General features: G+C 39.2%; 2 protein-coding genes across 9 annotated transcripts; one reads left to right on the plus strand and one right to left on the minus strand.

The window, feature by feature from the left end:
• Positions 1-135: 135 nt before the first annotated feature.
• On the plus strand, positions 136-4824 carry zdhhc12a (zinc finger DHHC-type palmitoyltransferase 12a). 4 transcript variants are annotated; one of them, XR_011691676.1, is made up of 7 exons: positions 136-500; positions 1130-1263; positions 2034-2123; positions 2708-2874; positions 3005-3275; positions 4036-4175; positions 4659-4824. XR_011691676.1 is itself a non-coding variant. In XM_071483835.1 (6 exons), the coding sequence occupies exons 1-6, from the start codon at positions 371-373 to the stop codon at positions 4057-4059; spliced, it is 816 nt and encodes a 271-aa protein (XP_071339936.1). In that variant the 5' UTR covers positions 136-370; the 3' UTR covers positions 4060-4824. The 4 variants fall into 4 exon arrangements, 2 of the variants coding, with proteins under 2 accessions (XP_071339936.1, XP_071339935.1); XM_071483835.1 differs by having other exon boundaries at positions 4036-4824; XR_011691675.1 differs by having other exon boundaries at positions 138-500; positions 3005-3681; positions 4036-4824.
• Positions 4825-4905: 81 nt separating this feature from the next.
• LOC139624581 (serine/threonine-protein kinase N2-like) lies at positions 4906-27458 on the minus strand. 5 transcript variants are annotated; one of them, XM_071483823.1, is made up of 21 exons: positions 27295-27458; positions 26854-27019; positions 25726-25891; positions 23386-23537; positions 22030-22243; positions 19993-20121; positions 18788-18894; positions 16242-16385; positions 15564-15639; positions 15266-15458; positions 14255-14390; positions 13541-13593; positions 13358-13415; positions 13179-13270; positions 12690-12866; positions 12405-12467; positions 12232-12308; positions 11373-11515; positions 10409-10516; positions 9598-9678; positions 4906-9404 (listed from the first exon to the last, which is right to left on the minus strand). In XM_071483823.1, exons 1-21 carry the CDS (start codon positions 27324-27326, stop codon positions 9201-9203), a joined length of 2571 nt encoding a protein of 856 aa, XP_071339924.1. In that variant the 5' UTR covers positions 27327-27458; the 3' UTR covers positions 4906-9200. The 5 variants fall into 5 exon arrangements, with proteins under 5 accessions (XP_071339924.1, XP_071339923.1, XP_071339926.1 ...); XM_071483822.1 differs by having other exon boundaries at positions 18788-18897; XM_071483825.1 differs by having other exon boundaries at positions 18788-18897; positions 27207-27458.
• Between the last annotated feature and the right edge of the window lie 58 nt (positions 27459-27516).

Here is a 27516-nt window from a genome sequence, read left to right on the forward strand (position 1 = left end):
TCCGTACTATTTCTATTGATATCGAAATATACACGTAACCTATTATTATTATTATTATATTATTATTATGACATTGTAAGTTGTTTCACTTTTTCCTGGGAGCGTTCAGTTCACACTGTTTGTCCTACGCTGCCTCCCGTATCACAACACGGAAGTGGCGACACCAGCAGGGACAAAATAAAACCAGACCAAATATATATATAAAATAGGCATTTATTACTGTAACTATCTAAATGTTTACTTAATAAAACGCACATGTATTTGCTAACAGAGTTAAAAAGTTTGTTTTGTTTTCGTAACCACCTTTGCAATGTTACGAAAAGGCAGTTAACGAAGCTAGACAGTTACTTAGCAGTTAGCAGTGGTGCTAATGAAAGGCATTATTAATATTATCATCAACAAAATGGTGCAGAGCATGTTTCGGGCCGGGTTTCTGGTTCGGGTCACACATACTCTGCTAACCTGGGCCATAACCCTCATACTGTTCCTGCATGACACCGGTAAGTTCATTCAAACTGGGGCAACTTTCTCTGTTATGGAGACAGATCAGAAGTAAACAATTTACTGTGAACCAGGTTTATTCTTCAGCTGTGGTTAGAAGGTACTCCACGGATTAAGAGTTTACATGAAAACATATACATGGCAATCTTGAGATGTTTGCATTTAAATAATTGTAAAAGAGAAAGATATCCAATATTTGAAAAAGCCCAGCAAAAAATAGGGAAAAGTGCAGAAAACGTGTTTTTATTTTTCTTCCTCTCCCATTATCATCTCAGGTCAACTTTTTTTTACCATCATTTTTATTCTGTTTTAAATGTGTCAGAAATACATATAAAAAAGGGAAAAGAAACAACAGAGACAGCCAAAATGATAATGTGTGTATCAGTAAAAACAATGAATGAACAATGAATGATTAAACAAAAAAAACCTTTACCCAGGAGATTTGATTTGATATTGTGCTCAGTGTTGCACTTCTCAAAGGAAACTGAAAACAACACTGGATCCTACATTTTTCACAATGCAACAGCATCTTTCGTTCAGTGTGATCTGGCTTATTTATTCATACTTGTAGCTGTGATTTAATGTTGCATGGAAGCACCTGTAGCTCAGCTCTGTTGTGCATTTGCAGATTTAAGGAAGTACGAGGAGCAGGGAGAGCTGCTGCTGCCGCTTCTGTTCTTCCTCCTGGTTGTGCTGTCGGTGCTGTTATACTTTGCAGTTTCTTTAATGGACCCCGGCTTTGTTCTTACTGACACTGTCAAGGTAAGATACACTAACCAAACCCGCAGCACCAAAACCAAGCAGATGCATGTCATGAAAAACAAATATGCGTTTTTGGTTGTTTATTGCACCACAGTGGTTTAGAGCTGAAACAATTAATCTTTTAATTTATTAGTCGACAGAAAAATAAAATGCAACTATTAGATTAACCTTTTTTAATTTTTAAATTAGTGACACATATAGAATATATGTTTCCAGTCCCTCAAATGAGCGAAATTTCTGCTTTTTCTTTGTCATATATCTTTATGACCTGAATATTTTTGGACAATTGAACCTTAGGTTGAACAAACCAAGACGTCATATTGAGCTCTGCAAAGATTTGATTGGCTTATTTTGACAAGTTTCAGTGTATCAACCCTAAACGATTAGACTCAGTTAATCAAAAAAAAAAAAAAAAAAAGCAGCAGAAAAATAAATAATGGAAATAATTGTTAGTTGCAGCCCTACAGAGGTTACTGGTGTGGAGCTTTCACCAACATTAAGATCAATCCTTGGTATATTGCCAAAGTTATTGTCATGCTAATTTTTCTTACAAGCGCTGATAATGATTTGGATCATTCACTTCCCCGGAGGGAGCTGCTTTGATTTCTTTTCAGTAGTTTGTCTTAGTCGCAGTTATCTGTAGAATTCACCCGTCCCCTAGTTGTATTTATTTGACTGAAAAAACATTTGATTAAAGGCCACAGAGAATAAACAGTGAGTGTGCGTATCTGTGTGTACACGTGTGACCCACATCAATCTATGTTGCGCAGGGTGTTCAGGGTTCAAATGAAGAAATGGAGTCGATGATCCCTCAGGCTTCGACCCCTCGGCTGCGGCGCTGTGGATACTGCCTGCTGCAGGTAACGTTACTCTCTCTGTGCTCATCAGCAGCACTGGTTTGTCATGAACACACATGCTTCCCTAACAAGTCTGTATAGACACTATGTGTCTATACAGAGCTCTAGTACAACAGGACAGTGAGAAAATCAGAAGAGAAATTTGGGGCCTCTACTCTGATTGGCTGACTGTTTTCTTGAATAAAAATATAGCAGATTTTAGGTGAACACTTAGAGAAACCAAATCTTGCAAGGTTTGATGGTGGGTCCAGGTGGGCGGGGCTTACGGAATGGCTGAGAGCAGTGACTGCTTTGTTGTGACATCACAAAGTTACAGAAGTCCTGAGGACTCGTTTTATGGCTCAGTTTCTGAATACAGGCTGTGTGCATTTCTCTGTGGACTGAGGCTTTGATACTTTCACAGCATTAATATAGAACCTAGACCTGCTTTATAATCAAAACAGACAAGGAAATCTCACTTTATACAATATGGGACCTTTAAGGATGTTTCGCTCAAGTCCAGTTTGATAAATACAGGCACAGAACTGCAGGGAAGTTCAACTTTCCCCAGTTAAAATAGCGTTTCTCTCTCTCTCTTTCATGAGCAGCAGCCAATGAGAGCGAAGCACTGTCAGACGTGTAAACGCTGCGTTCGCCGCTTCGACCACCACTGTCCCTGGATCGAGAACTGCGTGGGTGAGAGGAACCACCGCTGGTTTGTCGTCTACCTGCTGGTGCAGCTGCTCGCCCTGCTGTGGGCTCTTCACATCGCTCTGTACGTCGGCTCACCTCCGCTCCCTCTGTGGTCTTTAAGACAAACCTCCTTATCTGGTGGAAAAAGCAACACACCAACACATCACCAGCAGTTTGTGTTCCTCTTTAACGTCACTGTGTGAATCTTTCAGGTCCGGCATTTCACCCACCGTCACATGGGAGCTGTGGTTCCGAGTGAACGGGTTCCTGCTGGCGGCGCTGGGCGTGGTCGGGGTTTTCTCCGTGGTGGTGGTGCTGCTGCTTGGCTGCCATCTCTATCTGGTCTCCATCAACTGCACCACCTGGGAGTTCATGTCACGCCACAGGATCTCGTACCTGAAGAACTGCGGAGACGAGGAGAACCCGTTCGACCGCGGGATCTTCTGCAACCTGTGGGATTTCTTCTGCATCTGCAGGACGATGGTGTGGGAGCAGGTCTACCAGAGAAAGACCCCAAATCCAGTCTAGCCTCACTTAGACCGGCATCAGATGGATGCACGGTGGCTGGGCAGTGGTTGGTTCCCCATGAGGTTCACATTTGTGGATTTCGGTGACATGTCTTGACAACTATTTGATGTATTGACATTCATGCCCCACTCAGGATGTGTTGTAGTAACACCAGAGTCACTACTTTTCATCTAGCACCACCATCAAAACGAGGCTTTTATAATCAGGGCTTTTTTCAGTGTGAACGTGGCCTTAAGTCTTGTTTTCATTCAGGAAAAGTGAAGCCAAACTCCTCAGATGTATCTGTTTGATGCTGCCTGAACACTCAAGCCTTTCCTGTATTTACTGTCAAGTGCAAGACACGTCATTGCTGCCATATAAGGTTAATGTTAATGTCTTTTAACGCAAGTAAACTGCCGCCACTGCTGTGTGTGGGCTCATATAGGAAACAAAGCATGCAGATGTTTTGCGGGTTTTGCCCTTTACTGTTTGAAAATAACAAAAATAATGATGAAGGTGTAAGAATAAGTAAACAGGACAAATCTGCATTAATATTTGACTCTTGACAGTTTTCCAAACTTAATATTCGGGACACAACAACAACAGGGTTTTACTACTGGCTTTTATCTTGTGTGTGCGTGTGTCTGGGAGAAATTTCTGGGTGTTTTTTTTTTTTTTTTTTTCCAACTTCTCTTACATTCTTACTGACTGCAGATTACTACTTCTCTGACTACAGTATGCCTTGATGCAGTCTGCCTGACTGCAGTATGCCTTGATAATCACCGAACAATAGCGACAACACGACTGACCAGTAAAACTCTGTGGTGATGACAGTGTAGGAGGATCTCGGGAGCTGCAGCCCATCTGCTAACGGAGGTCAATGCTCAGAGTAGGACAGCGTGCAACAATGGGCCCATTGACCTGTTAGCTCCTCAAAAACTGAAATGCATTAAAAACAAATTGTGTTTCCAGATTGTAGTCAAAATTACTTTACTATAAATCCCATAATTTCACATTTATAATCTGCATACAAACATTTAATAAATGGTTTATAACACACTATCAGGTGTAAGCAGCTGTAAGGACCTGTTTATTAATGTACAGTATTTAAGTCCTTCTATGTAGACACATTGTCTATTATTATTACATGTTACAGCTACATTATAGGAAATTATAAACCATTTATTTCATGTTTATATACTGAATATAAAGTAAAGTGTCTCCTCCATGTGATTGAAACAGTTTTTTACTCAGGCCTGGTCACCACTTTCTCTACTGTAACAGTTTTTGTTGTTGACTGGTGAGAGTGGTGATCCCCACGTTATGACACTAATGGTCTTCACTGTGTTTCTGTTGCAGGTGATGGTTTGATTTACTGTAACTGTTTGTACTTTTATGTTAAACTGTTAAAAATGATTTTAACTCTGAGATGGAGCCAAATATTTTCCAAACATTTTTTTTACTGTATTTATTCTGTTTGTATTTATTGACAACAAGAGTACATTAAAACACTGATGATAGACAATATGCATGTTGTTATAGAATACATCTGTACACACTGACATTCCCGGTCAGGATGCTTCACAGACATAAATACAGTACTGACACAGAAGTAACGTGTAATATTCAGCAGCAGAAACTTAAAGTGCTACAACAGCTACATCAACGCCGGCCCGTCGTCCTGTTACACGTGACTACCTCATCCACAGCAGGGGGAGGGGTCAGCGTCAGTGTCTTGTTCAGGGACACTTCAGGAGGACACAGGAACACATTCAGGGGATTGGAACATGTGACCTTTCAGTTTCGGGACAGTTGTTACATTAGTTTAAAGAGCAACTTCCAGCTTGAAGACATGGAATCTGTAAAGAAGGGCCTCCACAGATACCACCAATACCCCCCCCTCACATCCCATGCACACCCCAGCTCTGACAGTGAAGACCCACCGGATGAGAACAAATTATATAACACTGCCTCTGTCTCTTCTTACTTGTGTAGGTGCCTTAACACTCACAAACCTGTGGGTTCCTTGTTGGCAAACACTGTGCAAATAAGAAACTAAAGTAATGTATTTTCCAGCTGATTTCCTGGAAACTTTCCTCAAAATTTCCCTAAAAACTAGCAGATATTTTTCTGTAAATTGTAAATCAATTAACAAGAAAAGACTCTGCAACTTGGTGCTAATTATAAGGGAAATGGAGAAAGTGTCAGTTGTTGCAGTTATGAAGAAGCCACTTATCATGTTAGAGTTTTAAAGAAACAAAAATAGGAAACTATGCAGCAGGTAAGTGAAAAATAGTTCATAAACCGACGTCAATATCTGCCAGAGTTTCCCACAAAAACTGGAATGAGTTTCTAGGATACTATAAAGGATATTGATGTCTATTCATGAACAATTTTTCTCTTACCTGCTGCATAATTTCCTTTAAAAAAAAAATTAAAAATCCTTTATAGTGTCCTAGAAACTAATTCCAGTTTTTGTGGGACAGATATTGACGTCGGTTTATGAACTATTTTTCACTTACCTGCTGCATAGTTTCCTATTTTTGTTTCTTTAAAACTCTTAATATAACAAGTGGATTCTTAATGACTGCAGCGACTGACACTCTCTCCATTTCTCTCATAATTAGCACCAAATTACAGAGTTTTCTTGGAAGTACATTTTTAATTTACAGATTAATACCAGCTAATTTTTAAGAAAAGTATGAGGAGAGTTTCCAGAAAGTCACCTGGAAAACAGAGAGCCGATTTAAAATCTAGTTTCGAAGCCCTCGAAATTTCAGTTTATGTTGTGTGTACATAATTACAGAGTAATACAGTGGCAGAAGCAGTAAATGCAGCCTCTGGAATTTTCTAGATTTATGTACAAATTTGCTCTAAAATATGATCAGATCTCTATTTAAGTTACAATTAAGAACAAACAAAATCTGTTTTGACTAATAACACACAAACCACTGTGTTGCTGCATAGTGAAAACACCATTCAAACATTCACAGTGTAGGCTGGAAAAAGTCTGAACCCCTCAGCTAATGACATGAATAAAAGCCAGCGGAGGTCATGAGTTAAAAACCTGGAGTCCAGATTGGAGGTGTGGGTTAGAGACACTTATAAAAAACACTGAAACATTCTGAGCTTCTTGTTCACAGAAAACATCTGGTGTGAACCATCCCTTACAAAGAAGATTTCAGAAGGCTTATGATCAAGAATAGCTGATTAGCATAAAGCTGACATTGAGTTCAGATCCTCGTCAGTCCACAGTCAAACTGTCTGTAAATGGAGGAGATTTATCTCTGTGGCTACTCTCCATAGACGTGGACGACCAGCTGAGATGACTCCAAAAACACAACGCAAAACACAACAACACCAGCTGAAGTCTTAAAGGAATCAGTGGAGCTGGTTAAGTTGAGGTTTGACCACTTGCTTTTCCCACCACCACTGTGAATGTTTAATCGCTGTGTTCAAAAAAGATACAAAAGATCACAACTGTTTGTGTGTTTTTAGCTTAAACACATCGTGTTTGTCTACACTTGCGACTTAGAAAAAGGTCAGATCACATTTTATGACCAATTCATGCAGAAAACCAGGGAACTGCAGACGCTTCAGTTTTTCTCACCTCTGTACATGTATATACGATGCACAGGTAGAGGGTGGGCCCCACAGCAGGTGAAGAAGGCCCTTATTAGCCCTTATTATCTCTATCTTCTTAATCTATCACCAGATCAACTCACACTAGAATCAATGTCACAACCTGAAGTTGCTCTTTAAAGTCCCGTATCGTTCCCCTCCAAATCCCCAAACTCAGCTGTGAGTTTGAAAAACGTCAATAATGTCAAAAAGAATAGTTTTTTTTTGTGCACTTCAACAAAATAGGGGATATTATCCTCAAGCTTCATCCCTGCCGCCGCTCCTCTTCCTCTTCTCTTATTGCACTGACATCATTAGAGCTCAAAATCACAGAATACAATTTGCTAAATTCAAAATACAGATATATTTTCTTACTATTATGGCTATATTAGATTTCCTATGGCTTCTTTTATACCGCTAGCGATTACAGGACTTCTAGTGCACAAGTTCACCACGGTGCCATGCACTTCTACTGTTAACAGCTGCTCTGCAGGAGAGTTGATATGTGAATGTCTTGGCTACGAGTGGATGAGTTGACAAATACATGAAACATTTCCATGTTGGATTGAACAGTTTTTTTTAAAAATAGACTTATGACCAGAAACTGGGTTAGCTTGTTTCATCTGTTTGGTCAAGGCAGTGGGCAAAGCCTGTCACAGTGATGCATAGAGACGGCAGCACATACTACACCTCTGAAGGATAAATATTATAAAGAAATATAACAAGCAAAGGCCACGAAGCAAGCTGAGTCTGTCTCCAACACAGGATGCTTGAAGAGGCTATGAGAGTCAGAGTACTCAACAGTCTTTTGTAAACCTCCTGAATTTACATGGCAAATGATCCAGGACTGGAGTATTTAAACTCCAAAGAGGAATGAAGATGCGGAAATAGGAGGTGATAATGTCATAAACTCCTCGAGCATCCTGTTCCTGCCTCTATCAAATGAGTTTCATCTGTTTGTGGAACATTTCACCTCCTTAACTCTCAGAAATAAACTCTGACAGCAGCAGCGGGGGAGTCGTACCACTGCTGTTGGCTCTGCACAGAGAATATAAAGGGCTACAATCACTTCCTCTGCTCTGTGAGAAAACAGAAAATTAAGATGCTGCCTGGGTGTTTGATCGACAGTTGGACGTCGACTGGATGAAAGCGACAACAGTCAGCGAAATCAGCCATGGGATCGTATGTAGTGTCCTGTCTCAAGACCAGGGAGGGAAACTTTCTTCAGATGGCAGTTAAGTGAGGTTTTTACTGAAGTGATCGCATTACTACACCATCAGAAGCTTCAGGGCTGTTGATCACTACAGATAGCTCAGATTTCTGGCCTCAAAACTTACATGGGCTTCAAATACCAAACCGTCCGAACACGCACAAACAGACTGAGAGACAGTTTTCTCCCTCGGCCGGTGGACTGCCTTCTGAAGCTCCAAAGCTCTCAGCTATGCAACAATGCACCTTGAATTTTTTACGTGACAATGTCTATTTTATTATGACTACTTTAGGCTTAGCGATTATATTATTTATTTTTGGATTATACAACTTATTTTAGGATATATTACTTATTTTAGTGATTATAACTATTTATTATTTTAGGATATTATATTATTATTTTAGGATGCTGCTATATGGAGTGCTGCTGAACTAAGTTTCCTGACACTTCATATGTGAAGATAAAGACGGTATTTAAAAAAAAAAAAAGTAATACTGTTGTTCATTTAAGATTTATGTTCTAAGCAGCCTTTAACGAACATCATTTCCCATAAACCCTTGATGTTTGTAGGCTAAACATTGTGGCTTGACAGTGGAGGTGAGTCCATGAGTCAAACTGTTCCTTTAATAAAGTTTTTTGTTGGATTAATAAATGAATTTAGTCTATAAACTACCAGAGGCTGTGACGACTGACAGTCACTACAAATGAGCAGAATCCAAAGTGAGGCCTTGAAAACAGCTGTATAATGTTTTCATGTAAATGATACAAAACAGTAAAACAGAGGGAAATGTTCACCTTTGTGTCTCTCATAATTGTAATGATTGATTTTATGCCGATTGACTGATTGATTAATTAACTGATACAGCACTGAACTGGGCACCCCCTTTAATGTTTGTGTCTAATAGATGATAAATAAAGTAATTAATCACTATTATTGACATGCTAATAGGGGGCTGATTATACATAAATGAAGATGGTTGGTTACCTACCCAGGTGAACAAACCCCAACCTCAGAACAATCGTTTTCTGTCTGGTGGTCGTTTCCCTCCCTGGTCTTTTCAGCGTGTCTTTCATCCATGCAAGGCGCAGAAGTCAAAGTCTGCGAAAGCTTCCTGCTGCTCAGCAGAGAGGCTGAAGGGTTTGCAGGGGGGGGACAGGATCGGCTGGAGCCGAGTGAACTCGCTGTCAAAGTTGCTGACGTCCACGGACTCTCTGATCGACGGCAGGAACGGCGGTGTCACTTTCTTGGCCAGCAGGGCCTCCCAGTCGATGGTCTACGAGACAACGTTTCACACAGGGGAGAGTAAATGTTGCTGTTTCATTAGGACCCACAGTGTTTTGGCAGGTTAAGGCAATGCTTAATCAATACAAATCAACACCTCATTGGGCTGCATCAGAAGTGGCAGATGAGGATTTTAACGATTTAACCCTCAAAAGGGTTTAAATATTTGATGATTGATGATTCACCTCGAAGAATTTCTCTCCTTTGAGCTCGTTGGCATCCCTCTCTCCAGCTCCGAGCCTCTTCAGAGGATTCTTCTTCAGCAGCTGCAGATGGATGATGAAGGTTTGGTCATGTTCATGTCAGTGTTTATTTTCTCCCACTGGTAAAACTTCACTTTAATATTTAGACTTAATAAGCAGTATAAGAATTAGATGATGAATGACAATATAGTATGGCACAGCTGTAATTATATACATTTCATAGGTAAAGATATAATTATTGACAAATACTGTACATTAATAAACATTCAAAATGTCCTCATATCTATTGTACAATACATTATAATGAACCATTCATTAATGTTGATATAGTGCTTGTAAATGCTAAAAAAAAGTGTGACCCTCCAACTAAATATTCCCAGATCCCTGGATGACTGTAGTTTTCCTCTGTTGTAAAGGTCTTAGTGTTCATACCTAAAGTTCATAAATAACACCAGTGATCACAATCTATAGTGTACCTGGCAAATCTAACATTTTAAGACTGTTTCAGTATTTTTACCGGGATCTGTCTCAGCTGAACTTTTTCAACCATCAGTATTATTTTATATTTGTAGAATTGTATTTTCTTTTCTACTGATTTGAGACATAAATATTTGAAGTTATTGTGATAAATGTTTGTACATTTTATGTAGTTAATCAAAATAGCTTCAGTGAAGCTTCAGTGAAGCAGATACAAAACATTCAGTATATCTAATACTGTGATTCAGCTTTTTTTCTAACTTCTTCTAACTCTTCCTCTGTGTCTGAACTCAAACCCAGATTTCGAGGTCGTTACCTTTTGGATGATGGAGACGGCGTCAGGAGGAAGACAGGTTGGATACTGCACGTCATCATTGACGATGCTGTCAAAGACCTCCTCCTCATCCTCACCAGGGAACGGAGACTAGCAGGAGGAAGAAAGACGCTGAGTCAGTGATTTAACTGGAATATTTTGAATTTGGCTTTTTGCATTGATAACTGCCTCATTTCTATCAGCAGTAAATCAGCATCATGCATGGATTGGGCTCATTCTTCTTTGGATATTATTAAGTCCGGTGATAATATTTTCCACTCTGGTCTCTTCCATTTATGTAAAATTAACCTGTCTGCTGTAATAAATCCTGTGACTGCCAAACTCCAAACTCTGCTTTAGTAAGCCCTGATGCTATGAGAGATTTTTGTAGCAGTTTTTTTAGGCCACCATTCAAGTTGTTTTAGCACCTTTTTCCAAAAAGGTCAGACCCAATGAAAATCCTGCAGAACATGTAGAGATGTGCCCACTTCCTTGTTAAATCTGCAACATTTATTGTCTTTTTTAAGCCCAATTTAAACAGTTTCAGGGGTGTAAACTGGAATCTATGTATAAATTTATAAGGGATGAACCTCCTTCTTGCATCATTGGAGCTCAGTCATAAAACTTCTCTAATCCAACTTTCAAGATCTCCTTGCCATATTAATCTTGGGCTTTCACGTGTCAAAGTGTACAATTATTAGAATAAAATAGTAGAGAGTCTTCTCTCATCTTTCTCTTCCCTCCTTATCCCAATGACAGAACTCTGCTGGAAATATATCCAGGAATTTTATCAAACATTCAGTTATTCTTTCAGTTCGAATAACATAAATAAATGATATCTGTAGAGGTCACTCTATACAGCATTTATTCCTTTTGCCAACCATTTATCACATAAACATTCAAATGTTTGAATATGGACAAATTACTGAGTTACACATGCTGATGGAACTGAGGAGAGAACTACAACCTCTCCCACGAGCATCTCGAAGATGAGGACGCCCATCCCCCACCAATCCACTGCTCGGGTGTAGTTGTCGTCTGTCAGGACCTCGGGGGCCAGAAACTCTGGAGTCCCACAGAAAGTCGAGGTCCGGTCTCCGTGACCCATCCCTGCCGGAATAATGAAAACTGTCAGGAGGAGTAACATCAACATCACAGTAACAGGAATAAAGTCAGTATTGAGGTTAGAGCTTGATTATAGTTTTGGTTAGGTAATAACAGTTAGACCTAAAAAAGCGATAAGTAAGAATGTTTAGACAAGGAACCACCAACTAAAGTAAAGAGGAGAGTGATAGAGAGAGAAATGTAGAACATGGAGATGTTGACTTTTTCTTTGAGACTCTGTTGATAAATGATGATAAATTATGTTGATAAATTAAAAAGTATGGGACAAAGTAGTTATTGCATATGAATACAGACGTTAAACAGGAAGGAAGAATAACATGATTATCTGATTTACTGGTTCCTTCTCTATTGAGTAAGCACAGTAACTGTATGTGTAGTGGAAGGATGAAACTTGGAACGGCCTTTATTTGATGCCTCAAACCCCTCATCACCCTTTTCTTTCTATTTCACTTTACTTATTTTATTTGCTCTTGAGTGGTGGGACTTAAAATTTCACTCACTCATTAACAGGTACATTTTGAAAAAGGATGATTTCTTTTGTCTTGTCTGTTTATTTTTCTCTCCATATCTGTACATACTTTTTATCTAATTTTACTTTGACCCTCAACATAAAACAAAGCTACCAGATTGTATGAGTTTATGCAGGTTTTAGCCCTGGTGACTTGGTGTGTTGTATTTGGAGGAGAGAGCAGAACAATCACCTTCTTTACAAAGTCCAAAGTCTGTGATTTTCACGAATCCATCTGTATCCATCAGCAGGTTGTCCAGCTTCAGATCTCTGTGTAAAACATCAAAGCATGTGTGTTGTCTTATGCTGGAAGCTACAGTATGTTTGCAGCAACATGACACGGTCACTTTGGCCGGTCTGACTCACCTATAGATGATTTTATTCAGATGCAGGAACTCTAAACCCAGCAGGACACACGCTGAATAAAACCTGTACACAACATCAACAACAACAGGTTTTAGATCATGAATTATAAAACTGACTATGATCATTTCTTTTTCTTTAATTTGGAAAATCTCTGGTACTTTATCCACTGCCGCTCCCTCTAACATGGAGGTTGGTTTTAGAGCGTGATCCCGTGATCTTACAGTATTAACATGCTAAATACAAATGACACCAACACACTGTTCACTAACAGTGGAACATACGAACCTGGTCTGGGCCTCGGTGAAGACGTTGTTGTGGATGTGGATCATGAGGTCCCCGCCTGGTAAATACTCCATGACAAAGCAGACATGGTCGCTGGTCTGGAAACAGCCATGGAGGTTGACCAGGAATGGGTGTCTGGAGGCATTGATCATCTCAAAGATCCTCTTCTCACTCATGAGACTGCAGGATAACAGGAGATACTCTGTGATTCAAATATTTCACAGGTCTGTCTGTGTGATGTGGTGTTAATGTTTCTGATAAAGGTTTAGCTCTAACTCAGCTCAGCACCCAGACAAAACTCATTTCTATCAGAGAAACACTGTTTTTTAAATTTGTGTAAATCTTTTAAAGAAACACACGTTTCACCAGCTGTTATCGATGGTCTTGGTTTGCCGGTTACCAGAGTCAGTCACCCTGGTTACCTGTTTGCAGGTCTGGTAGTTAATCTGGATGAACTGGGCCTTTAAAGGTTTTTAAAGTGCTTTCACATACCTGTCCACTTCATCACGAGTCACAATGTCTCTTTTCTTCAGGGCTTTGATGGCGTACAGTTTCCCAGTCTTCTTAAACTCTGCCAGCAGGACCTGGACAGAAGACAGTCACGACCCATTGAGGACAAACATGAGAATTAAGGCTGGATCAAGCAGGATGAAAAACCTTTAAGCCGTTACCTTCCCAAAGTGTCCTCTGCCAAGAACTGAAATATATTTGAAATCTTCCATGTGCATCCTTTAAGAAAACAAGAAGAAGACAGAGATAAAGGCCACACTTCACTTTCACCCTTTACAGCATATAAGATTGTCTCTGTGTGTACGTGTGTATATGTGTGTGTGTGTGTGTGCATGTGTGTGTACTTCAGAGCTGAAACGGGTTGATCTTCACTTCCCTCCGTATTGTTTATGGACAACTGCAAACAAAGACAAAGTTTGGAACATTTTACAGTCCACATACATATTACACTTCTCTTCTTTTTTAGCTGATCCACTATATTTATTACTGTCATCATCAGAGAGAGTCCTTCTCTGAAAGAGGCTTTTAAACTGAAAGAACTGAATAACTTCCTGAACCCACAGTGAAGGCTGTAATCAGCTTATAAATGTAGTTCCATCAATGTGTCATTTATGTAATCTAGTGGATAATAAAAAGCTCTATACATTGTTTTAGCATCTTCCCAGTCATGAAAAAAATGTGATAACATGATATTCTTTACACAAAAATTAAAACCTACAGGAGACTTTTTTTTTTTTATTAAGGGTAACTCTTTACTTTAAATTTAAGCATTTACATTATACAAATATAAGTGTTTATTAATGTTTATTAATTTGTTACTTAATTTGTTAATGTAATAGGAGGCTGCTGTTAATAACAGATAATGAATGACATAATTATTGAAATAATACAAATGTCCTTTTATCTACTCACAGCTACATGACAGCTTATTATAAATCATGAGGGTAAAAAGAGGAACTTAAAGTAACGTGTTATCCGTTTAGGATTTTTTAATTTAATTAATTTAACAAGGTTTAATTTAAAGGACCTTTAATTCAGATTTATCAGTCATCATTTACCAGTTTTTCTTGCAGTGCAGGCATGGAGGACGTTTTGTGTTCTGTTGTGATGATGGTGGGAGTGTTGTCTCCCTGGTTGATGCTGGTGGGAGGGGGCTGATCCTCAGAGATGCTGAGTCTGATTACAGGAGCTTCACTGCAGAGGCACAAAGACCAAAGGCGGGACATGAAGTATTCAAAAAATTACCTGTACATCAGTGTAAAAATACTTCATTACAGGTTTAAGTCCTGCACTCAATGTTAAAAGTATCAGTGTCAAAATAAAAAGTTCTAGCTCTGCAGTAAAATGACCCTTGTGAGGGAAATATCATCCTACATAGTTAGTTAGTTCCCAACCTACGTGTCAGGCTCTTCCAAAAGGTCACAAGACAAATCTGAGGGGTCGTGAGATAAATAAAACTATAAGTCTTGTTTGTTGAACTTCTAACAATTCATAGACATTTGAAATCTGACAAGTAGCCCTAACTAGACACTGTTTTCTGTGTCGAAAAACAAAAAGGTTTAATATTTAATAAATAAATGTATTTTACAACCACAGGGGTTGTTGTGTGTCTGTAAATAATATAAGGTTCTATATGAAAAGTGTCCTGTGATGACCTGTGCTTTTATTTGGTGCTTTACAAATAAAATTGACTTGACTTGACTATAATCTTATTATATAGTTTAATGTAAAATAACTACAACTGTCAAGTACATGTAGTGGTGTAAAGAGAACAGTATTTCCCTCTGAAATGGAGTACAAGTATTAAGTAGCAGAAAATGGAAACACACAGAGTAATACAAAGTAAAATTGTACTTAAACACATCACCTGAGTAAATGAACTTAGTTACTTTGCACTACTGAAGCCACTAAAAGAATGTGTTGTATTACACTAAAGTGTTGGTCTGAAAGTCTGACAAAGCCAAACAATAAACTGACATATTGTTTGAGGATGTGAGGATGGTGGAGGATAACATTCTTCTATTGAACACTATGATAGGTGAAGATGTGATGTTTGGATTATCTCTGACCCTGGCAGTGGAGTGGTGATTTGAGGCTCCTTCTCAGTGGGACGTGGGCTGTTGTCGGCCACCAGGTCGGGGGTCGTGCAGAGGGAGGAACTAAATGTGGAGAAGGAGCTGTAGCGAGGGAGGATGCTCATCATCAGGTGACCCCACGTGGCAAAGTTCATGTTCATCTGGGCTGCTCTGAGGAAGTTCTTACCTGTGAAATAAAAACAAATATACACAAATTAGAAATAAGAATTTATATACTGACAGAACAGAAAACAGAAAGACGAATGAAACTCTGCAGGTTGTTCATCTGTACCTCTCTCTTTAGTGAAAATACATCGCTGACGTCTCAGTTTCGGCTGCCGCTCGACAGCAGCGTCAATGAATCGAAGCTGTAAAAACCACAACAGAAGAATTTTTATTCTCTGAACATTCTCTTATGTTTATGGCTCAATTAATGATCAATGAGAATTTTATATTTAAGATTTATTTAAATAAAAAAAAAAGATACCATGTGTATGAAGGTGTGATTTAAAAATACCAACAGAAAAGAGTCAAACAAAGCCATAAAACAGAGAGAATGATTTAGACATGGAGAACATTTGAACATGACAGTGAGTAAAACATTAAAGTTTACATGAAAGAAAAGAAACAGAAGTAGAAATTAAAAAGTAGATGCTATAGCTTATTCTGGTCAATATTACCAGAATAAACTGTCAGTGATATTATGTGTGTGAAAAGTAGGTGACATTAAACAATCACTGAAGATTTTTCCTCCCAGTAATGAATACTGTATTTTATAAGTCATGTGATGTGTTATAGGTGACTCCCCAGACTTTTCATTACCTAGAATTGATCAAATATATTTTTAATTTCTGTATGAAACACATATGCATTTCACCATTTCACCATCCAAGTTATTCCTCATTACAAAAGCCTGAGCAGACTTCAGGGGACCTTTGCTATAGAAGTCCGGGCAGGTCACTGTGTTCACCTTGGCGTAGAGGAGGCCCTGTGGCTCGAGACTGAGGCCCTGGTTGTGGTTGGGGTTGTCCATCATCTCCTCCAGGCGCAGGAACGTGACAGCACACATCGCCCTTCGGTCCCGCCAGAAGACACAGACCTCCAGCTCTCGAGACTATCAAAGGTTCAACAGCAGACGGCACGCCGTCAGTGAACACAGACATTAACGGACAAAATGTGAGAATATAGGAAGTGACTGAACCTGTGCTTATGAAGTGGACATTTAATTTGGCATTTTGAAGGTTATATTCTGACAAACAACCATATTAACTTAACACACTCACTTCTTAAAGTGATACATATCTTTCATCTTTTTTTTCCTAGATCTCAGGATTATGTCTGTCTCGAGGTTCCCATATCCAAAACAAAGCTCGATATAAATAAGGAAATAGCCTTTAGATTTTTTTCTCCACTCAGGTGGCAGAATCCGAAACTGATTCACTCAAACTCTTTGTCTGACTTCAGAGTTTGAGTTTGATTTTACTTGAGTGAAACCCTGCTCTTGCTCCTACTTCCCTCTCTGTAAACTTCCAGTCCATCTGCTTGCTCAGTGAATACGATGAATCAGATTGTGAGTTGAATTTTTATCTGCAGGTATGAGGGAGACACCTGCTGGTCTCACACACAACTACAACAATCGTAAACCAGTACAACAGCTCCCTCTGCTGTCCACTGAGAAAACTGATCTTCTACCAGTGAGATGCTCAGTAAATGTTTAAAAGTGGCAGAAGAAGGACTCAGGTCTTTAATAATAAAGTATATGCACAGTAACTCGTAACTGTAATAAAAAAAAAAAGTAGTGAGTTAGTAGTATAAAGTAAATACTATAAACTGGAAATACTCACAAATACTTAATTTCTTATTTGCACCACTATAGGAACTTTTAAAACCCCATCTGTCAAAACAGTTTTGAACTAACATACATACATTTTTGGCTTATTTTGGGGGAGGGGGCAAAAAAGGTATTATACTGTCACTTTTACTCTCCCAGCAGAAATCACCTTGTTAGAGCAAGGCTTCGTCTTTAAATGTAACTCTTCATATGTCGAGTGTCTGTGTATTTCCAGTGGACTGTCTTGTATAGTCTGTAAAGTCCTATAGTTGTTGTATTTTGTGTGTATCAGCAGTGCTACCACAGCCTGTAAACTGTTGATGCTGTTTGTATCTGCACCAGTGTCACAGAGTCCTGTACATTCATCACACAAGGAGAACAAACTGTCTTCCATATTGTTTTCTTGAACCTGCCAGGACTGCCATATGGATAGGGAACAGTAAATTGATGGTGCTGTTATTCAACTTATTTCAGCTTGAAACAGGATGATCGTGAGGGAAGCAGATACAAAGGAAGCACAGCTCAATCGTGGGCGGCGTGGATCAGAACGATCACGAAAAATGACTCACAAATACTGGAAGCGGGCCTGCAGAGAGGGGTGTTTAAATGATGGGAAATCATTTGTGGTGGAGCTATTGTTTTTCACTTTCTACTTAACAAACATGTCACTATAACTGACGTCAGTAGAAGTACTGACTGCAGTTTCTTGCTGTTTTTGTTCGATATGTGTCAATTAGCAACAATTAAAAGATGATTTTTTTCTAGCCATTTTTGGAAAAACTCTGGTTTTCCAGTGCACAAAGCAGGCTCACTTTTAACAGCATGAGATTTACCTCATGTCACATTAACTGCTCCAGTCATGTGTGTGTGATTGACTGGTAAAGACGAACTCGGCCTCTTTCATGGACTGGGGAAACCAGAGCTAACTGACTGGCTATCCAGCATCCCCAGGTGTGATACAGGCCTGACCATGCCAGCTTGCCAGCTGGAGTATGACAACAGACACCAGGAAACACCTGATCACCAACTCCGGACAAAGTAGTTTGTCAATAAAACTAAAATATGATGTGTAACTAAATAAGGTCCACTTACAAGCAGTTGACACATTTCAAACGTATCTCACTGTTTTCTTTGTGACATCTGAGCTGTCGTACTTCACTGAGGATGACTGTGAGTCACATCCACTGTTCAGACTTTCCGGAGTGATAAATGTGGGGCTGCCCTGGGCGTTCCCCACAATTGTGCAAGCTGGCAGAAATACAACCTGAATGGACCGAGGGCCAACAGTTTGTATTTATTGATCAGCCTCATCATCTGCCATGTGCCTTATTGTACCACATCCTGATCGCTGAGCCTTGGAGACGCCAGCGCTGAGCTCCCGCCGGTCTGCCTCTTGAATAATTGTTCAGTTATCCAGGTAATTCAGTGCCATTTGTCTGTGGCCAGTGCAGTGAATTTTTTGCCTGCTCATTCTGGCAGTAGATGCTCGTGTTTTTTGGTGTCAGAAATTATTTGGTACAGACATGACACGATGTGGCAAACAAAGACATGCCAAGGTTAAACCAGGGTTTATTATGCACCATGTCTGATCAATCCCAGTGTAAGACTCAAAGGTATACTGGTGTGCCGCATGTAAACCTAATTGTGCACAGACTGGCCGACCGCAGGTCTGTGACTGGACTCACCCGCTCCAGCTGGATGCAAAGCGTCTGATCCCAGCTCAGTCTGCTGACGGCTGCCCACCGTGTCCGGCCGACCAATCTGCCGTCCAGCCTGAGCACTGCACCGATCTCTGCTGGGGCAGACAGTGACAAAAACTCACAGGTTTGATCCCAGCAATATTTTAATGACTTTATTATCAGTATTCATGGTAAAACGCCTACTACGACCATCAGTTTAATATAAACTTTCACTGTTTTAATGGAAGTCCGTTCCCACTGAGCCATACAGGAAAAGTGTCAGCAGTAAATCTGCAATTCTCCTTCTTCCAAAACTTCTGAGTTCATGCTTGTTTATCATTTATCTTTGTTCAAGTTTATGGAAATAGCAAATAAATGTCATGACATTCAGCAAATGATTTTTTGAGATGACATAGTCTCCCTCTAACATCCTTAGCAGAAGTTATAATGTAATAAAATGCAATATATAGTAATATTAGATTAACCTTTCTACAAGTATGTCATACTTTTCTGCAAGTAACAACTGTATATCCATGGAAACAAAATAACAAAATAAGACCATAAGATGTGATTGAAAGCTCTGAAAACAGCCAGTATGTGGGTCTTGAGTTTGGATCATTTCATCAAACTTTTATTCATAGGGTCAGAAATTTTCACACTTGTCTAAACGCGCTTGTAATTCACTCACATTCATAGACACATTCAGTAGTTCAATTGAACAAACATACAGTATGTATATACCTGAACTGTTTTGAATTTTAGTACTTTACCATTTTATCAATTGTTTTTTATTTGTGACAGTTTATTTTATGTTTCAAATCATTTCCAATGTAATTTAGCAACTTTCCAGAGATTTTTTAACAGAAAGGTTTAGCCTGTCTTGTCTGTTGACAAATTTTGCATGTTCAGTTTAAATTGTGTGCACTGAAGACTCTCGAATTAACTACCTGGAAATGTATCAAATTGAACACCTTTTCTATTTTCTTTAATTCCAAAATACATTGTTCTTTCTACTACCCATCCTAAGATGTTATTAAGAAAAAAAAGACTTGTAAAATCAAGCGTTACATGTATTAATAATTATGTTGTTATTTAATTTTGCAGTAAGAATAGATTTGTACTTGAGTGATGAATAACACAGCTGAGAAACAAGCTAAACTGTTGCTAAAACCAAAAACTACAAAACCAAAAAACTACCTGCTACCACTTACCAGAGGCTTCATCAGTCCAGTGAGCAGCTGGTGAACTGTCCTCAGTGGGACTCAGAAAGTTTTCCTGTTCTGGGTTTGTCAGAGGTTTCAGTAAATCCTCACATCCAAGAAGCCTGACTTCAAGTTTGCCTTAAAGGAGAAAAAAACAAAATTTACTTTTTGACTGTAAAACAGAATTTATGAACTAGAGACAAGTTGGCAGTGATTTTGTGCTCTGTATTTACTAAATACATCAACCCATGATGTAACACGTCAACCGTGCGTGTTTCCAGTGCAGAGTAATGAATCTCAGTTAAGAAAGTTGACCAAAGTAAATGCAGCGTTTCAAAATAAAACCTTTCATTTGTCAGCATGAATAAATCTCTCTTTGTCAGGCCTCTAATCAGAGCTGCTTGGAGCTGCACACTGAGCATTCACATGCTCACTTTCTTCACTTCACTGCAGCACTAACAGCGTTTTCACCACCCTGAGACTCATGCTCAGGATTTGCTGCCAACAGAGCAACTCCAGGATTTGTCTCCTTGTTACATCATCCAAAGACTTTTTTTTTGCCTTTTTTTGCCACATGCAGGGAGAGACTGGCTTACAACTGAACTGTCCAAAACCAACAGATTACACGCCCTGATTATCCACTGCCAGAGGTCAGCGTATGGTTACTCATGTTCAAACACTGGCTGCCCATGATACCACTGAGAACATCTGCACATTAGATGGAAAATGAACAAAAAATATCACATTTTCTTTGAAGAAAAAGTGTTTCAGAAAATTACAGAACAAGGTTAAATCGTGGAGGGGTTCAAAGGGGAAACAATGAATCGATGGATAGATAAATTTCAATAGTAAATCGTGATTAATCGCATGTTTTATCACATGATTAAAATTCTATTATTTTGCATTTCAGAATTGTTTTCTCTTGATTGACAACACATAACCATCAGTCTGTCTGAACTAGAAGCTAACGTTAGCATGTCTGACGTGTAATCATGAAGATGTCTGATAATTTATTTATCTGTAGACGAGCTCTGGGTAAGTTGTGCTTTTATTTTCCAACTCATTCGATCTTCACCAACAATGATTTGACATTGGATTTAAACACTTTCAGTCTCCCGACACGCCCCTTTATGCAGACCAGAACCGTCCCCCTTTTGCTCCCATAGACATGACTTGCCATGAAGTATCTTGTTCCACCATGTATCTTTGTAGGAAGTGTCTGTGGCAGCTTGACAACAAGTAAGGGTGCATCAAAGGGTCAAAATAGTAGCAGCCAATGTTCTAGACACGTGACGGTGTAAAATAAAGAATCTTTGGCGGCAAGCGATTAACACGATTAAATAAACAGAATGCGTTATGCTCAGTCCTTAATTTCATGGCGATTAATGCATTAATGCTGACAGCCCTATAAAAAAGTTAATATTTAATTAAATAAATAAATGAAATGGAAATTGAAATAAACAGTAAATAAGTATGGGAATTACTATTTTATCACTTAATTAATACCTTATTTATTTTTTATATATTTCTTTTTGGTGCATTTAATTGCATATTTATTTATTTATTGAGTCATTAATCAATCTCTTTATTTATTTTTATTTTTGCAGTTTCAGTCCTCCATATAAGTGAACATGTTTATGTGAAGTCTGCCTACAAAAGAACATAAAATGCAGCAAAGATAAAGAATAACGTTTCTATAATAAATTAAGAATGTATGATTATTTATTTGGGTTTAAATGAAGATGCTTTTTCCAGGATATTTATAATTTCCATATAATTAGTACCGCACAGCACAGTTAGTAATTTCCAGGGAATTATTAAGCAGATAAAATGAAGTGTTACACTGTTCAGAACCCCTGACCTAAAAATGTAAAGACTGGCTTGATATAAGAGACAAACTGAATAAATTTTACATATAAGCGTGGCCCTCTTTCTCATACAAACACACATATTTAAACATTTAAGTGCCTGAAAATGAATCCTGTAGAAAAATTAATTTTCACAAAACATTTCCAAACAAACACACAACCCAGTCTGTGTTAATACCAGTTAAGGAGGCAGGTCTGATTGAGAAGATGGAGGGGGATGTGGACAGGGGACATCCGGGTGTAGAGTTTTGGGTGGACAGGGTTCCCCCTGAAGTGTCGACCCCCCCTGCAGGCTGCTGTAGAGGCTCCCGGTTCTTTTCCTTCAGGCAATTCTCCAGGGACAGCCGCAGAAGATCCAGCTTCTGGGAGGACTCCTGCACCCGGGACTGAGCCTGACAGGAAGATAAACACTGTGTTGTTATGTTTGCGCTTTTTAAACACAGTGCTGTATTTTAGGATACAGTTTGTACCACTCCACATCAAACATAAATACATTTTCCAAACTTTAGGCTTTAACCAGGAAAGACATTTTTTGCTGTTTTGTGCTTTTATTAAATATGAGATTTAATCTGATTCGTGTTGTTTGGCACAGTGAGGGTGCCACTCTGACTAAACATGAAACCTTTCTTTTTATTTTCTTTGCATATTTTATGTTTTCAAGTAACACTTAAAGGTCTACCATAAGTGCGTTGTTGTATGTATTACCCATCAATACAAATCATGAACAGTACAGTACTGGTTTTCATTAATGTCTATATGAAATAAAAATCAAATGGCAAACTCTTGACACCTGCTTGAGTTGTTTAGTCTATCACAGTGAATGTCCGCAGTCATTTAAGTCAGACTTACAGAATAATATCATTGTGAGGTAACACAGAGCAGACTTTTCAAATAATTCAAATTTAAACTACATTACTACACAAAACTGATGCTTCAAAATAATGCAAACTTGATTACACAACTCAAGTGAGTACAAAGAGAGCATGCAAAATGATTTTTATATTCTACAGAACTGAATAGCAACCAACAGGATACACTGGAAAATGGTCAGCAGTAATGCTGTGTTTAGTTTGTACAATTTGTAAGGGGCAAAGACAGACTGCTGACCATCAGTCTGGTTTCATGGAAGGGTTTTAATTATCTACAGGCCGTTTCAGAGGTTTTCCCCCCGCAAAAATAATTAATTTGCTATGAAAAACAAGAAATGTGTCTAATTTTTTTGATAAGAAAATGATCCAGATTTAAAATAGTGAGTATCAGCTCCAATCTAATCAGCCTTTAAAACAGATTGTCAGAGAATCACAACATCTCAGCATACAGGTGTAAATTGGTAAAATGAAAGAAGTTGTTTTATGAAATTTTCCAAGTATGTAACAATAATTAACCAAAATAATTAACTGAAATTTTACCCACCTGGTTACACTACTGCCAGCCTGTATCTGTTTCCCCATATTAAATCTGCACAAACTAAAATCAGCATTCTGGCTCCGCTCAACCTGAGCTGCTTTAAAATAAAATGAACTGAGAGTCCTACTTCAGCCAGTGCCTTCTGGTCCAGTGACGAGATCCCTTCCAGCTGCTTCACCACATCTTTGGCCAGCACCAAAGCATCTGTCTCTCTCTGCATGTAGTGCTGCAGCTCTGCAAAATGAGCCTCCACGGGGCTGACAGAGACCGGAGAGATCCCTTCGAGGAAAGAAGAGTTAGAGAGAGAGAGAGAGTATGAGTACTTGAGCACGAAGGAATTCATTTCAGATGAGCGACACATCCTCATAGATCCTCAATGAACCACTTTTCATTCCTGCAATCAAAATTTTTAAAGCTCCAGTGGGCTCTTTTCTCTAAAATATTTCTGTGCTCCAGGCAAAGGTCTTAACTTTACATTTTTTGTGTTCCTGGCATTTGGCTGACAAACATGTGAAATGTATGAAAGCTTGAAAAAGTGAGAATAAAAAACAATTGCTGAAAGAATCCTAGTTTTTTTTTTCTCTTTGGTGATATTAACTTATGAATCTCTAGTTTTACATTTTTATCCATCTGCACCAAACAACATTTTCTGAAAAGTAAACATAGCAACCATGGTTATATGGTGTCTATATGTTGTATGTGTTGTATGTTTGTATGGACACAGGGGAAAGTGTTAATATTTTATACTTCACACATTTCCTGTGTTTTATTTGAAGTGTTGATATCCATAAGAAGATATATTAGTGGTTTTAAGAACCAAAGACCATCTCAGTGTAGTTTTACATCTCCTCAGGCTTCTCTGTGGAGCTCTAGTGAGCAGAAGAGTGGCTCTGAGCCCGGCTTTGTTGTGACATCACAAAGTTACAGAAGTCCTGACGGCTTGTTTTAAGGCTCAGTTTCTGAATACAGGCTGTGTGCATTTCTCTGTGGACTAAGCACTTTCACGGTATTAATAATAGAACCTAGACCTGCTTTATAATTTAAAAAAAAACAAAACATCACTCCATACAACATGGGAACTTTAATTTTGGACCTTCTTCTAGATGAAATAAGATGATGACACTGAGTGTAGTAATGTGCTGTGCCCTAAATAATCAACATTTGCTTTTCACATTTAACTGACATTTGCATGAGAAGTGAATTAAACTGCCTGCCATAGTTCACAACATCATGAGCAATCGATGAGAGGAAAGGAGGTCAAGAGTCAGGGGCAGGAAACACGAACCAAGGAAACAAGGTGTAAAGTTACTTGTCTCGTGTTTCATACTCTTACTTTCTAGCCAGGAATAATTTTTTAAGTGGGCACACATCCCCAGTTTAGAATTAAATGTCACATTCACTCTCTGTCTCTAATAATGCTGTCAGAGTGGTTTCATTTTCTGGATTATACAAATAGCAACCACAAAGATGACAGTTGGCAGGAAGCACGGCTCAACCAATGTGGGTCTCGATACCAGCACTGATATTTCTGAACTGAAGTGAACTGAAATGTCCTCCTGTTTCTCAGTGTCTCTGAACTTGACCTTTTTTAACACAAAAAAATGCTGTATTTGTTCACAGGAAATGCTTCTGAAACATCATCTACTAGACGGTTTTGGGGACACGAAAATTTAACTGAAACTAAATTAAACTAAATTACCTTTGCAGCTTTTCAACCTAAAGCTCTGGTTTATAATACTGTCTTTAACTGAAATCACATATTTGGATTAACATAAACAGGAGAGAAACAAGATAAAGACTGTCAATGTTCGCAAAGGAAACAGAGGGAGGACGTTAACCTCAAACATCAAACTGCCATTTTTGAAGAGAAAAATGCCACATAGCAAAAAATTTAAATATATAACTAACCATGTAGTAATTACAGGAAGTAATAGAATTGATTATCAATATCAGTGACTCAGTATTTCTTGGCCAGATGCTGAGGCAATTTCCAGGCTGAGACCCACCACTTTGTAATAGGTCAATAACAGATTTGAGCTGTGAAGGTTAAAAAGACTTGTGTTGGTCATTTCATTTGTATTAATCCATTATTTTGTTATCTATTATATTTTCATTTTTTGTTTCTGATAGATTTCTAGTTAATTGAGCCAGCTCACTCCTACATACTTAGAAAATTCTGCTGTAAACAACAAGCTACACATTGTGTCAAGGATGTGTTATGTTGTTGTACTTACTGCTGGTGACAGACAGAATTTGATGACTGTAATAGATAATTTCATGCCTCTTTCGAGCTAATTGACATACTAGAAGAATCTCATAGGCTGGTCATATCCCCTATTTTACACAGAGAAGACGTATCCCCACAATATAAACAAATTCTGACAATTTGTGTGTATAAAATATGCTTCTTCACATCCAGTGCATCATTCTGTGACCATATAAGAGAGTCATGGCGCAGGACTCTGACCTCTATGAGTGGAAATGTTATGGTTGCCACCATCATCACTGCCAATACCGCCGCCGCCGCCAGTGCTGCTGCCAGCCTGTGTGACTTTGATAATCTGCAGTCGGATCAGCTCGATCTTGGAGCGGCTATCCTGCAGCATCTGTTGAGCTGTGGACAACATCTGATCCTGGATAACGACATCACATCAAGAGACAACAAGGCTCACTTCATCACCACGTTTCTGTCTCCTGACAGCTCAGCTGGGACGGGAGCACATTCACACACAACACACTGAATTGAATTGAATACAGCCCTCAGTTGACCATAACAAGTGGCAGAACATGAGGAAATCACCTGTGACAGTGCTGCACATGTAACTCGTCTCTTTATGGGAGAAAAACAAGTGCCAAAGAAGACCTGGACTAAGTAAGAACAGCATGTTCGAATCAGCTGGAAACAGTATGACTTTGCGCTTCACTAACCTCAGAGTGATGCTCTGGCTCCTTGCTGAATAAGGACTAATTCATCCTCTGTGGAGGTGGAGGGGGGGTTTTCTCAGGTTGCGCCTCTCCACCTTCACTATCCTTGAAACATAACAAGTCCCCTGATGTTATGGCGCGTTCACACACACACTCACACACTCTGACCGAGGGCTCTTCTGGTGCAGCTCCTACATCTTGAGACCTGGATCACACAGCCCGCCACAGCCCCCCAGTCCTCCTGTTTGTTTTTGCCTCCCCGCAGCCTCCTCTGCAACATCCCCTTCACTCTGCATCCTCATCCTCTGCTCTGTAACCAAATCCCCCCCTCTCCCTCCCTTGCTCTCTCTCTCTCTCCCTCTCTATCTCTTTTAGGGGGGTTTCTCTCTGCAGGGGGATGGCAGAGTTCCTCTCCAGTGCCAGCACTGCCGCTGCTGCTGCTGCTAGTCTAACAATGCTTATCGCCTGCTCTGGGCTCGGCATTGGCCGCTGCATGACCACATGTTTCTGTGCTGTCACCAACCAAAAGACAAACACAGAGCTGATGCTACTGCTCTCTTTGGGACAAGGCACAGAGCAGCCTGCAGCATTTAGCAGATTTATTTAACCTGCTCTGGCAAGAGGGGGGTATAAGAGACATTAATAACCATACTGATAATAGTCAACATACATGCAGGGGGCTTGAAATCAAGCAGCAGCTGCTGATCCTCTGAACATGATCCTGGACACTGAGGTTTGCCGACAGCACTGTGATTGTTTCCAAGCCCTGCTGTCCACTTGTCTGTATACAAGCATACATGACAACTCTGTGGTTGTTGTTGTCCTCTTCTGATGCCCTGTCAAATGAGATTGGAGATTGGTTGACAGAAAACCATTAATATATGAGCTCCATATAGACATGAACGGACACACTCCCCTTGTACTCGTAATTAGGCTAATACGCGTCCACTAGCTTAACCAGTCCCCCCCTTACTGAGCAGGCTGGGGTGAAGCTATTATTTATACATGCTCAATTACAATTACCTGTTAATTCAGCCTTTTTTTAAATTTATTTGTTTTTATATAGAACAAACAATTAGCTCTTGTCAAACTGTAACTAATTAGCACTGACCACCAGGATGGGGCTTCAACTTCAACTGACATTCAGCATCTTTTTTTTTTTTGCCTTTAGTGCGCAAGTGCGAGTCGGTCCAACTGACGCGTTTGGCCTGGCCCTGAATAAACGCAATTTTTTTTTTTTTTTTTTTTTTTTTTTTTTTTTTTAAAATCCGCAACTAATTTAGAAATCGCCTTTTTGATCAACGCAAGTAATAATTCGAGGTTTGGTTCATTT

Source organism: Trachinotus anak, unplaced genomic scaffold (genome assembly GCF_046630095.1).
Source record: "Trachinotus anak isolate AG129_WGS33_773 ecotype Australia unplaced genomic scaffold, CSIRO_AGI_Tana_v1 ptg000008l, whole genome shotgun sequence".
NCBI classification, from domain to species: domain Eukaryota; kingdom Metazoa; phylum Chordata; class Actinopteri; order Carangiformes; family Carangidae; genus Trachinotus; species Trachinotus anak.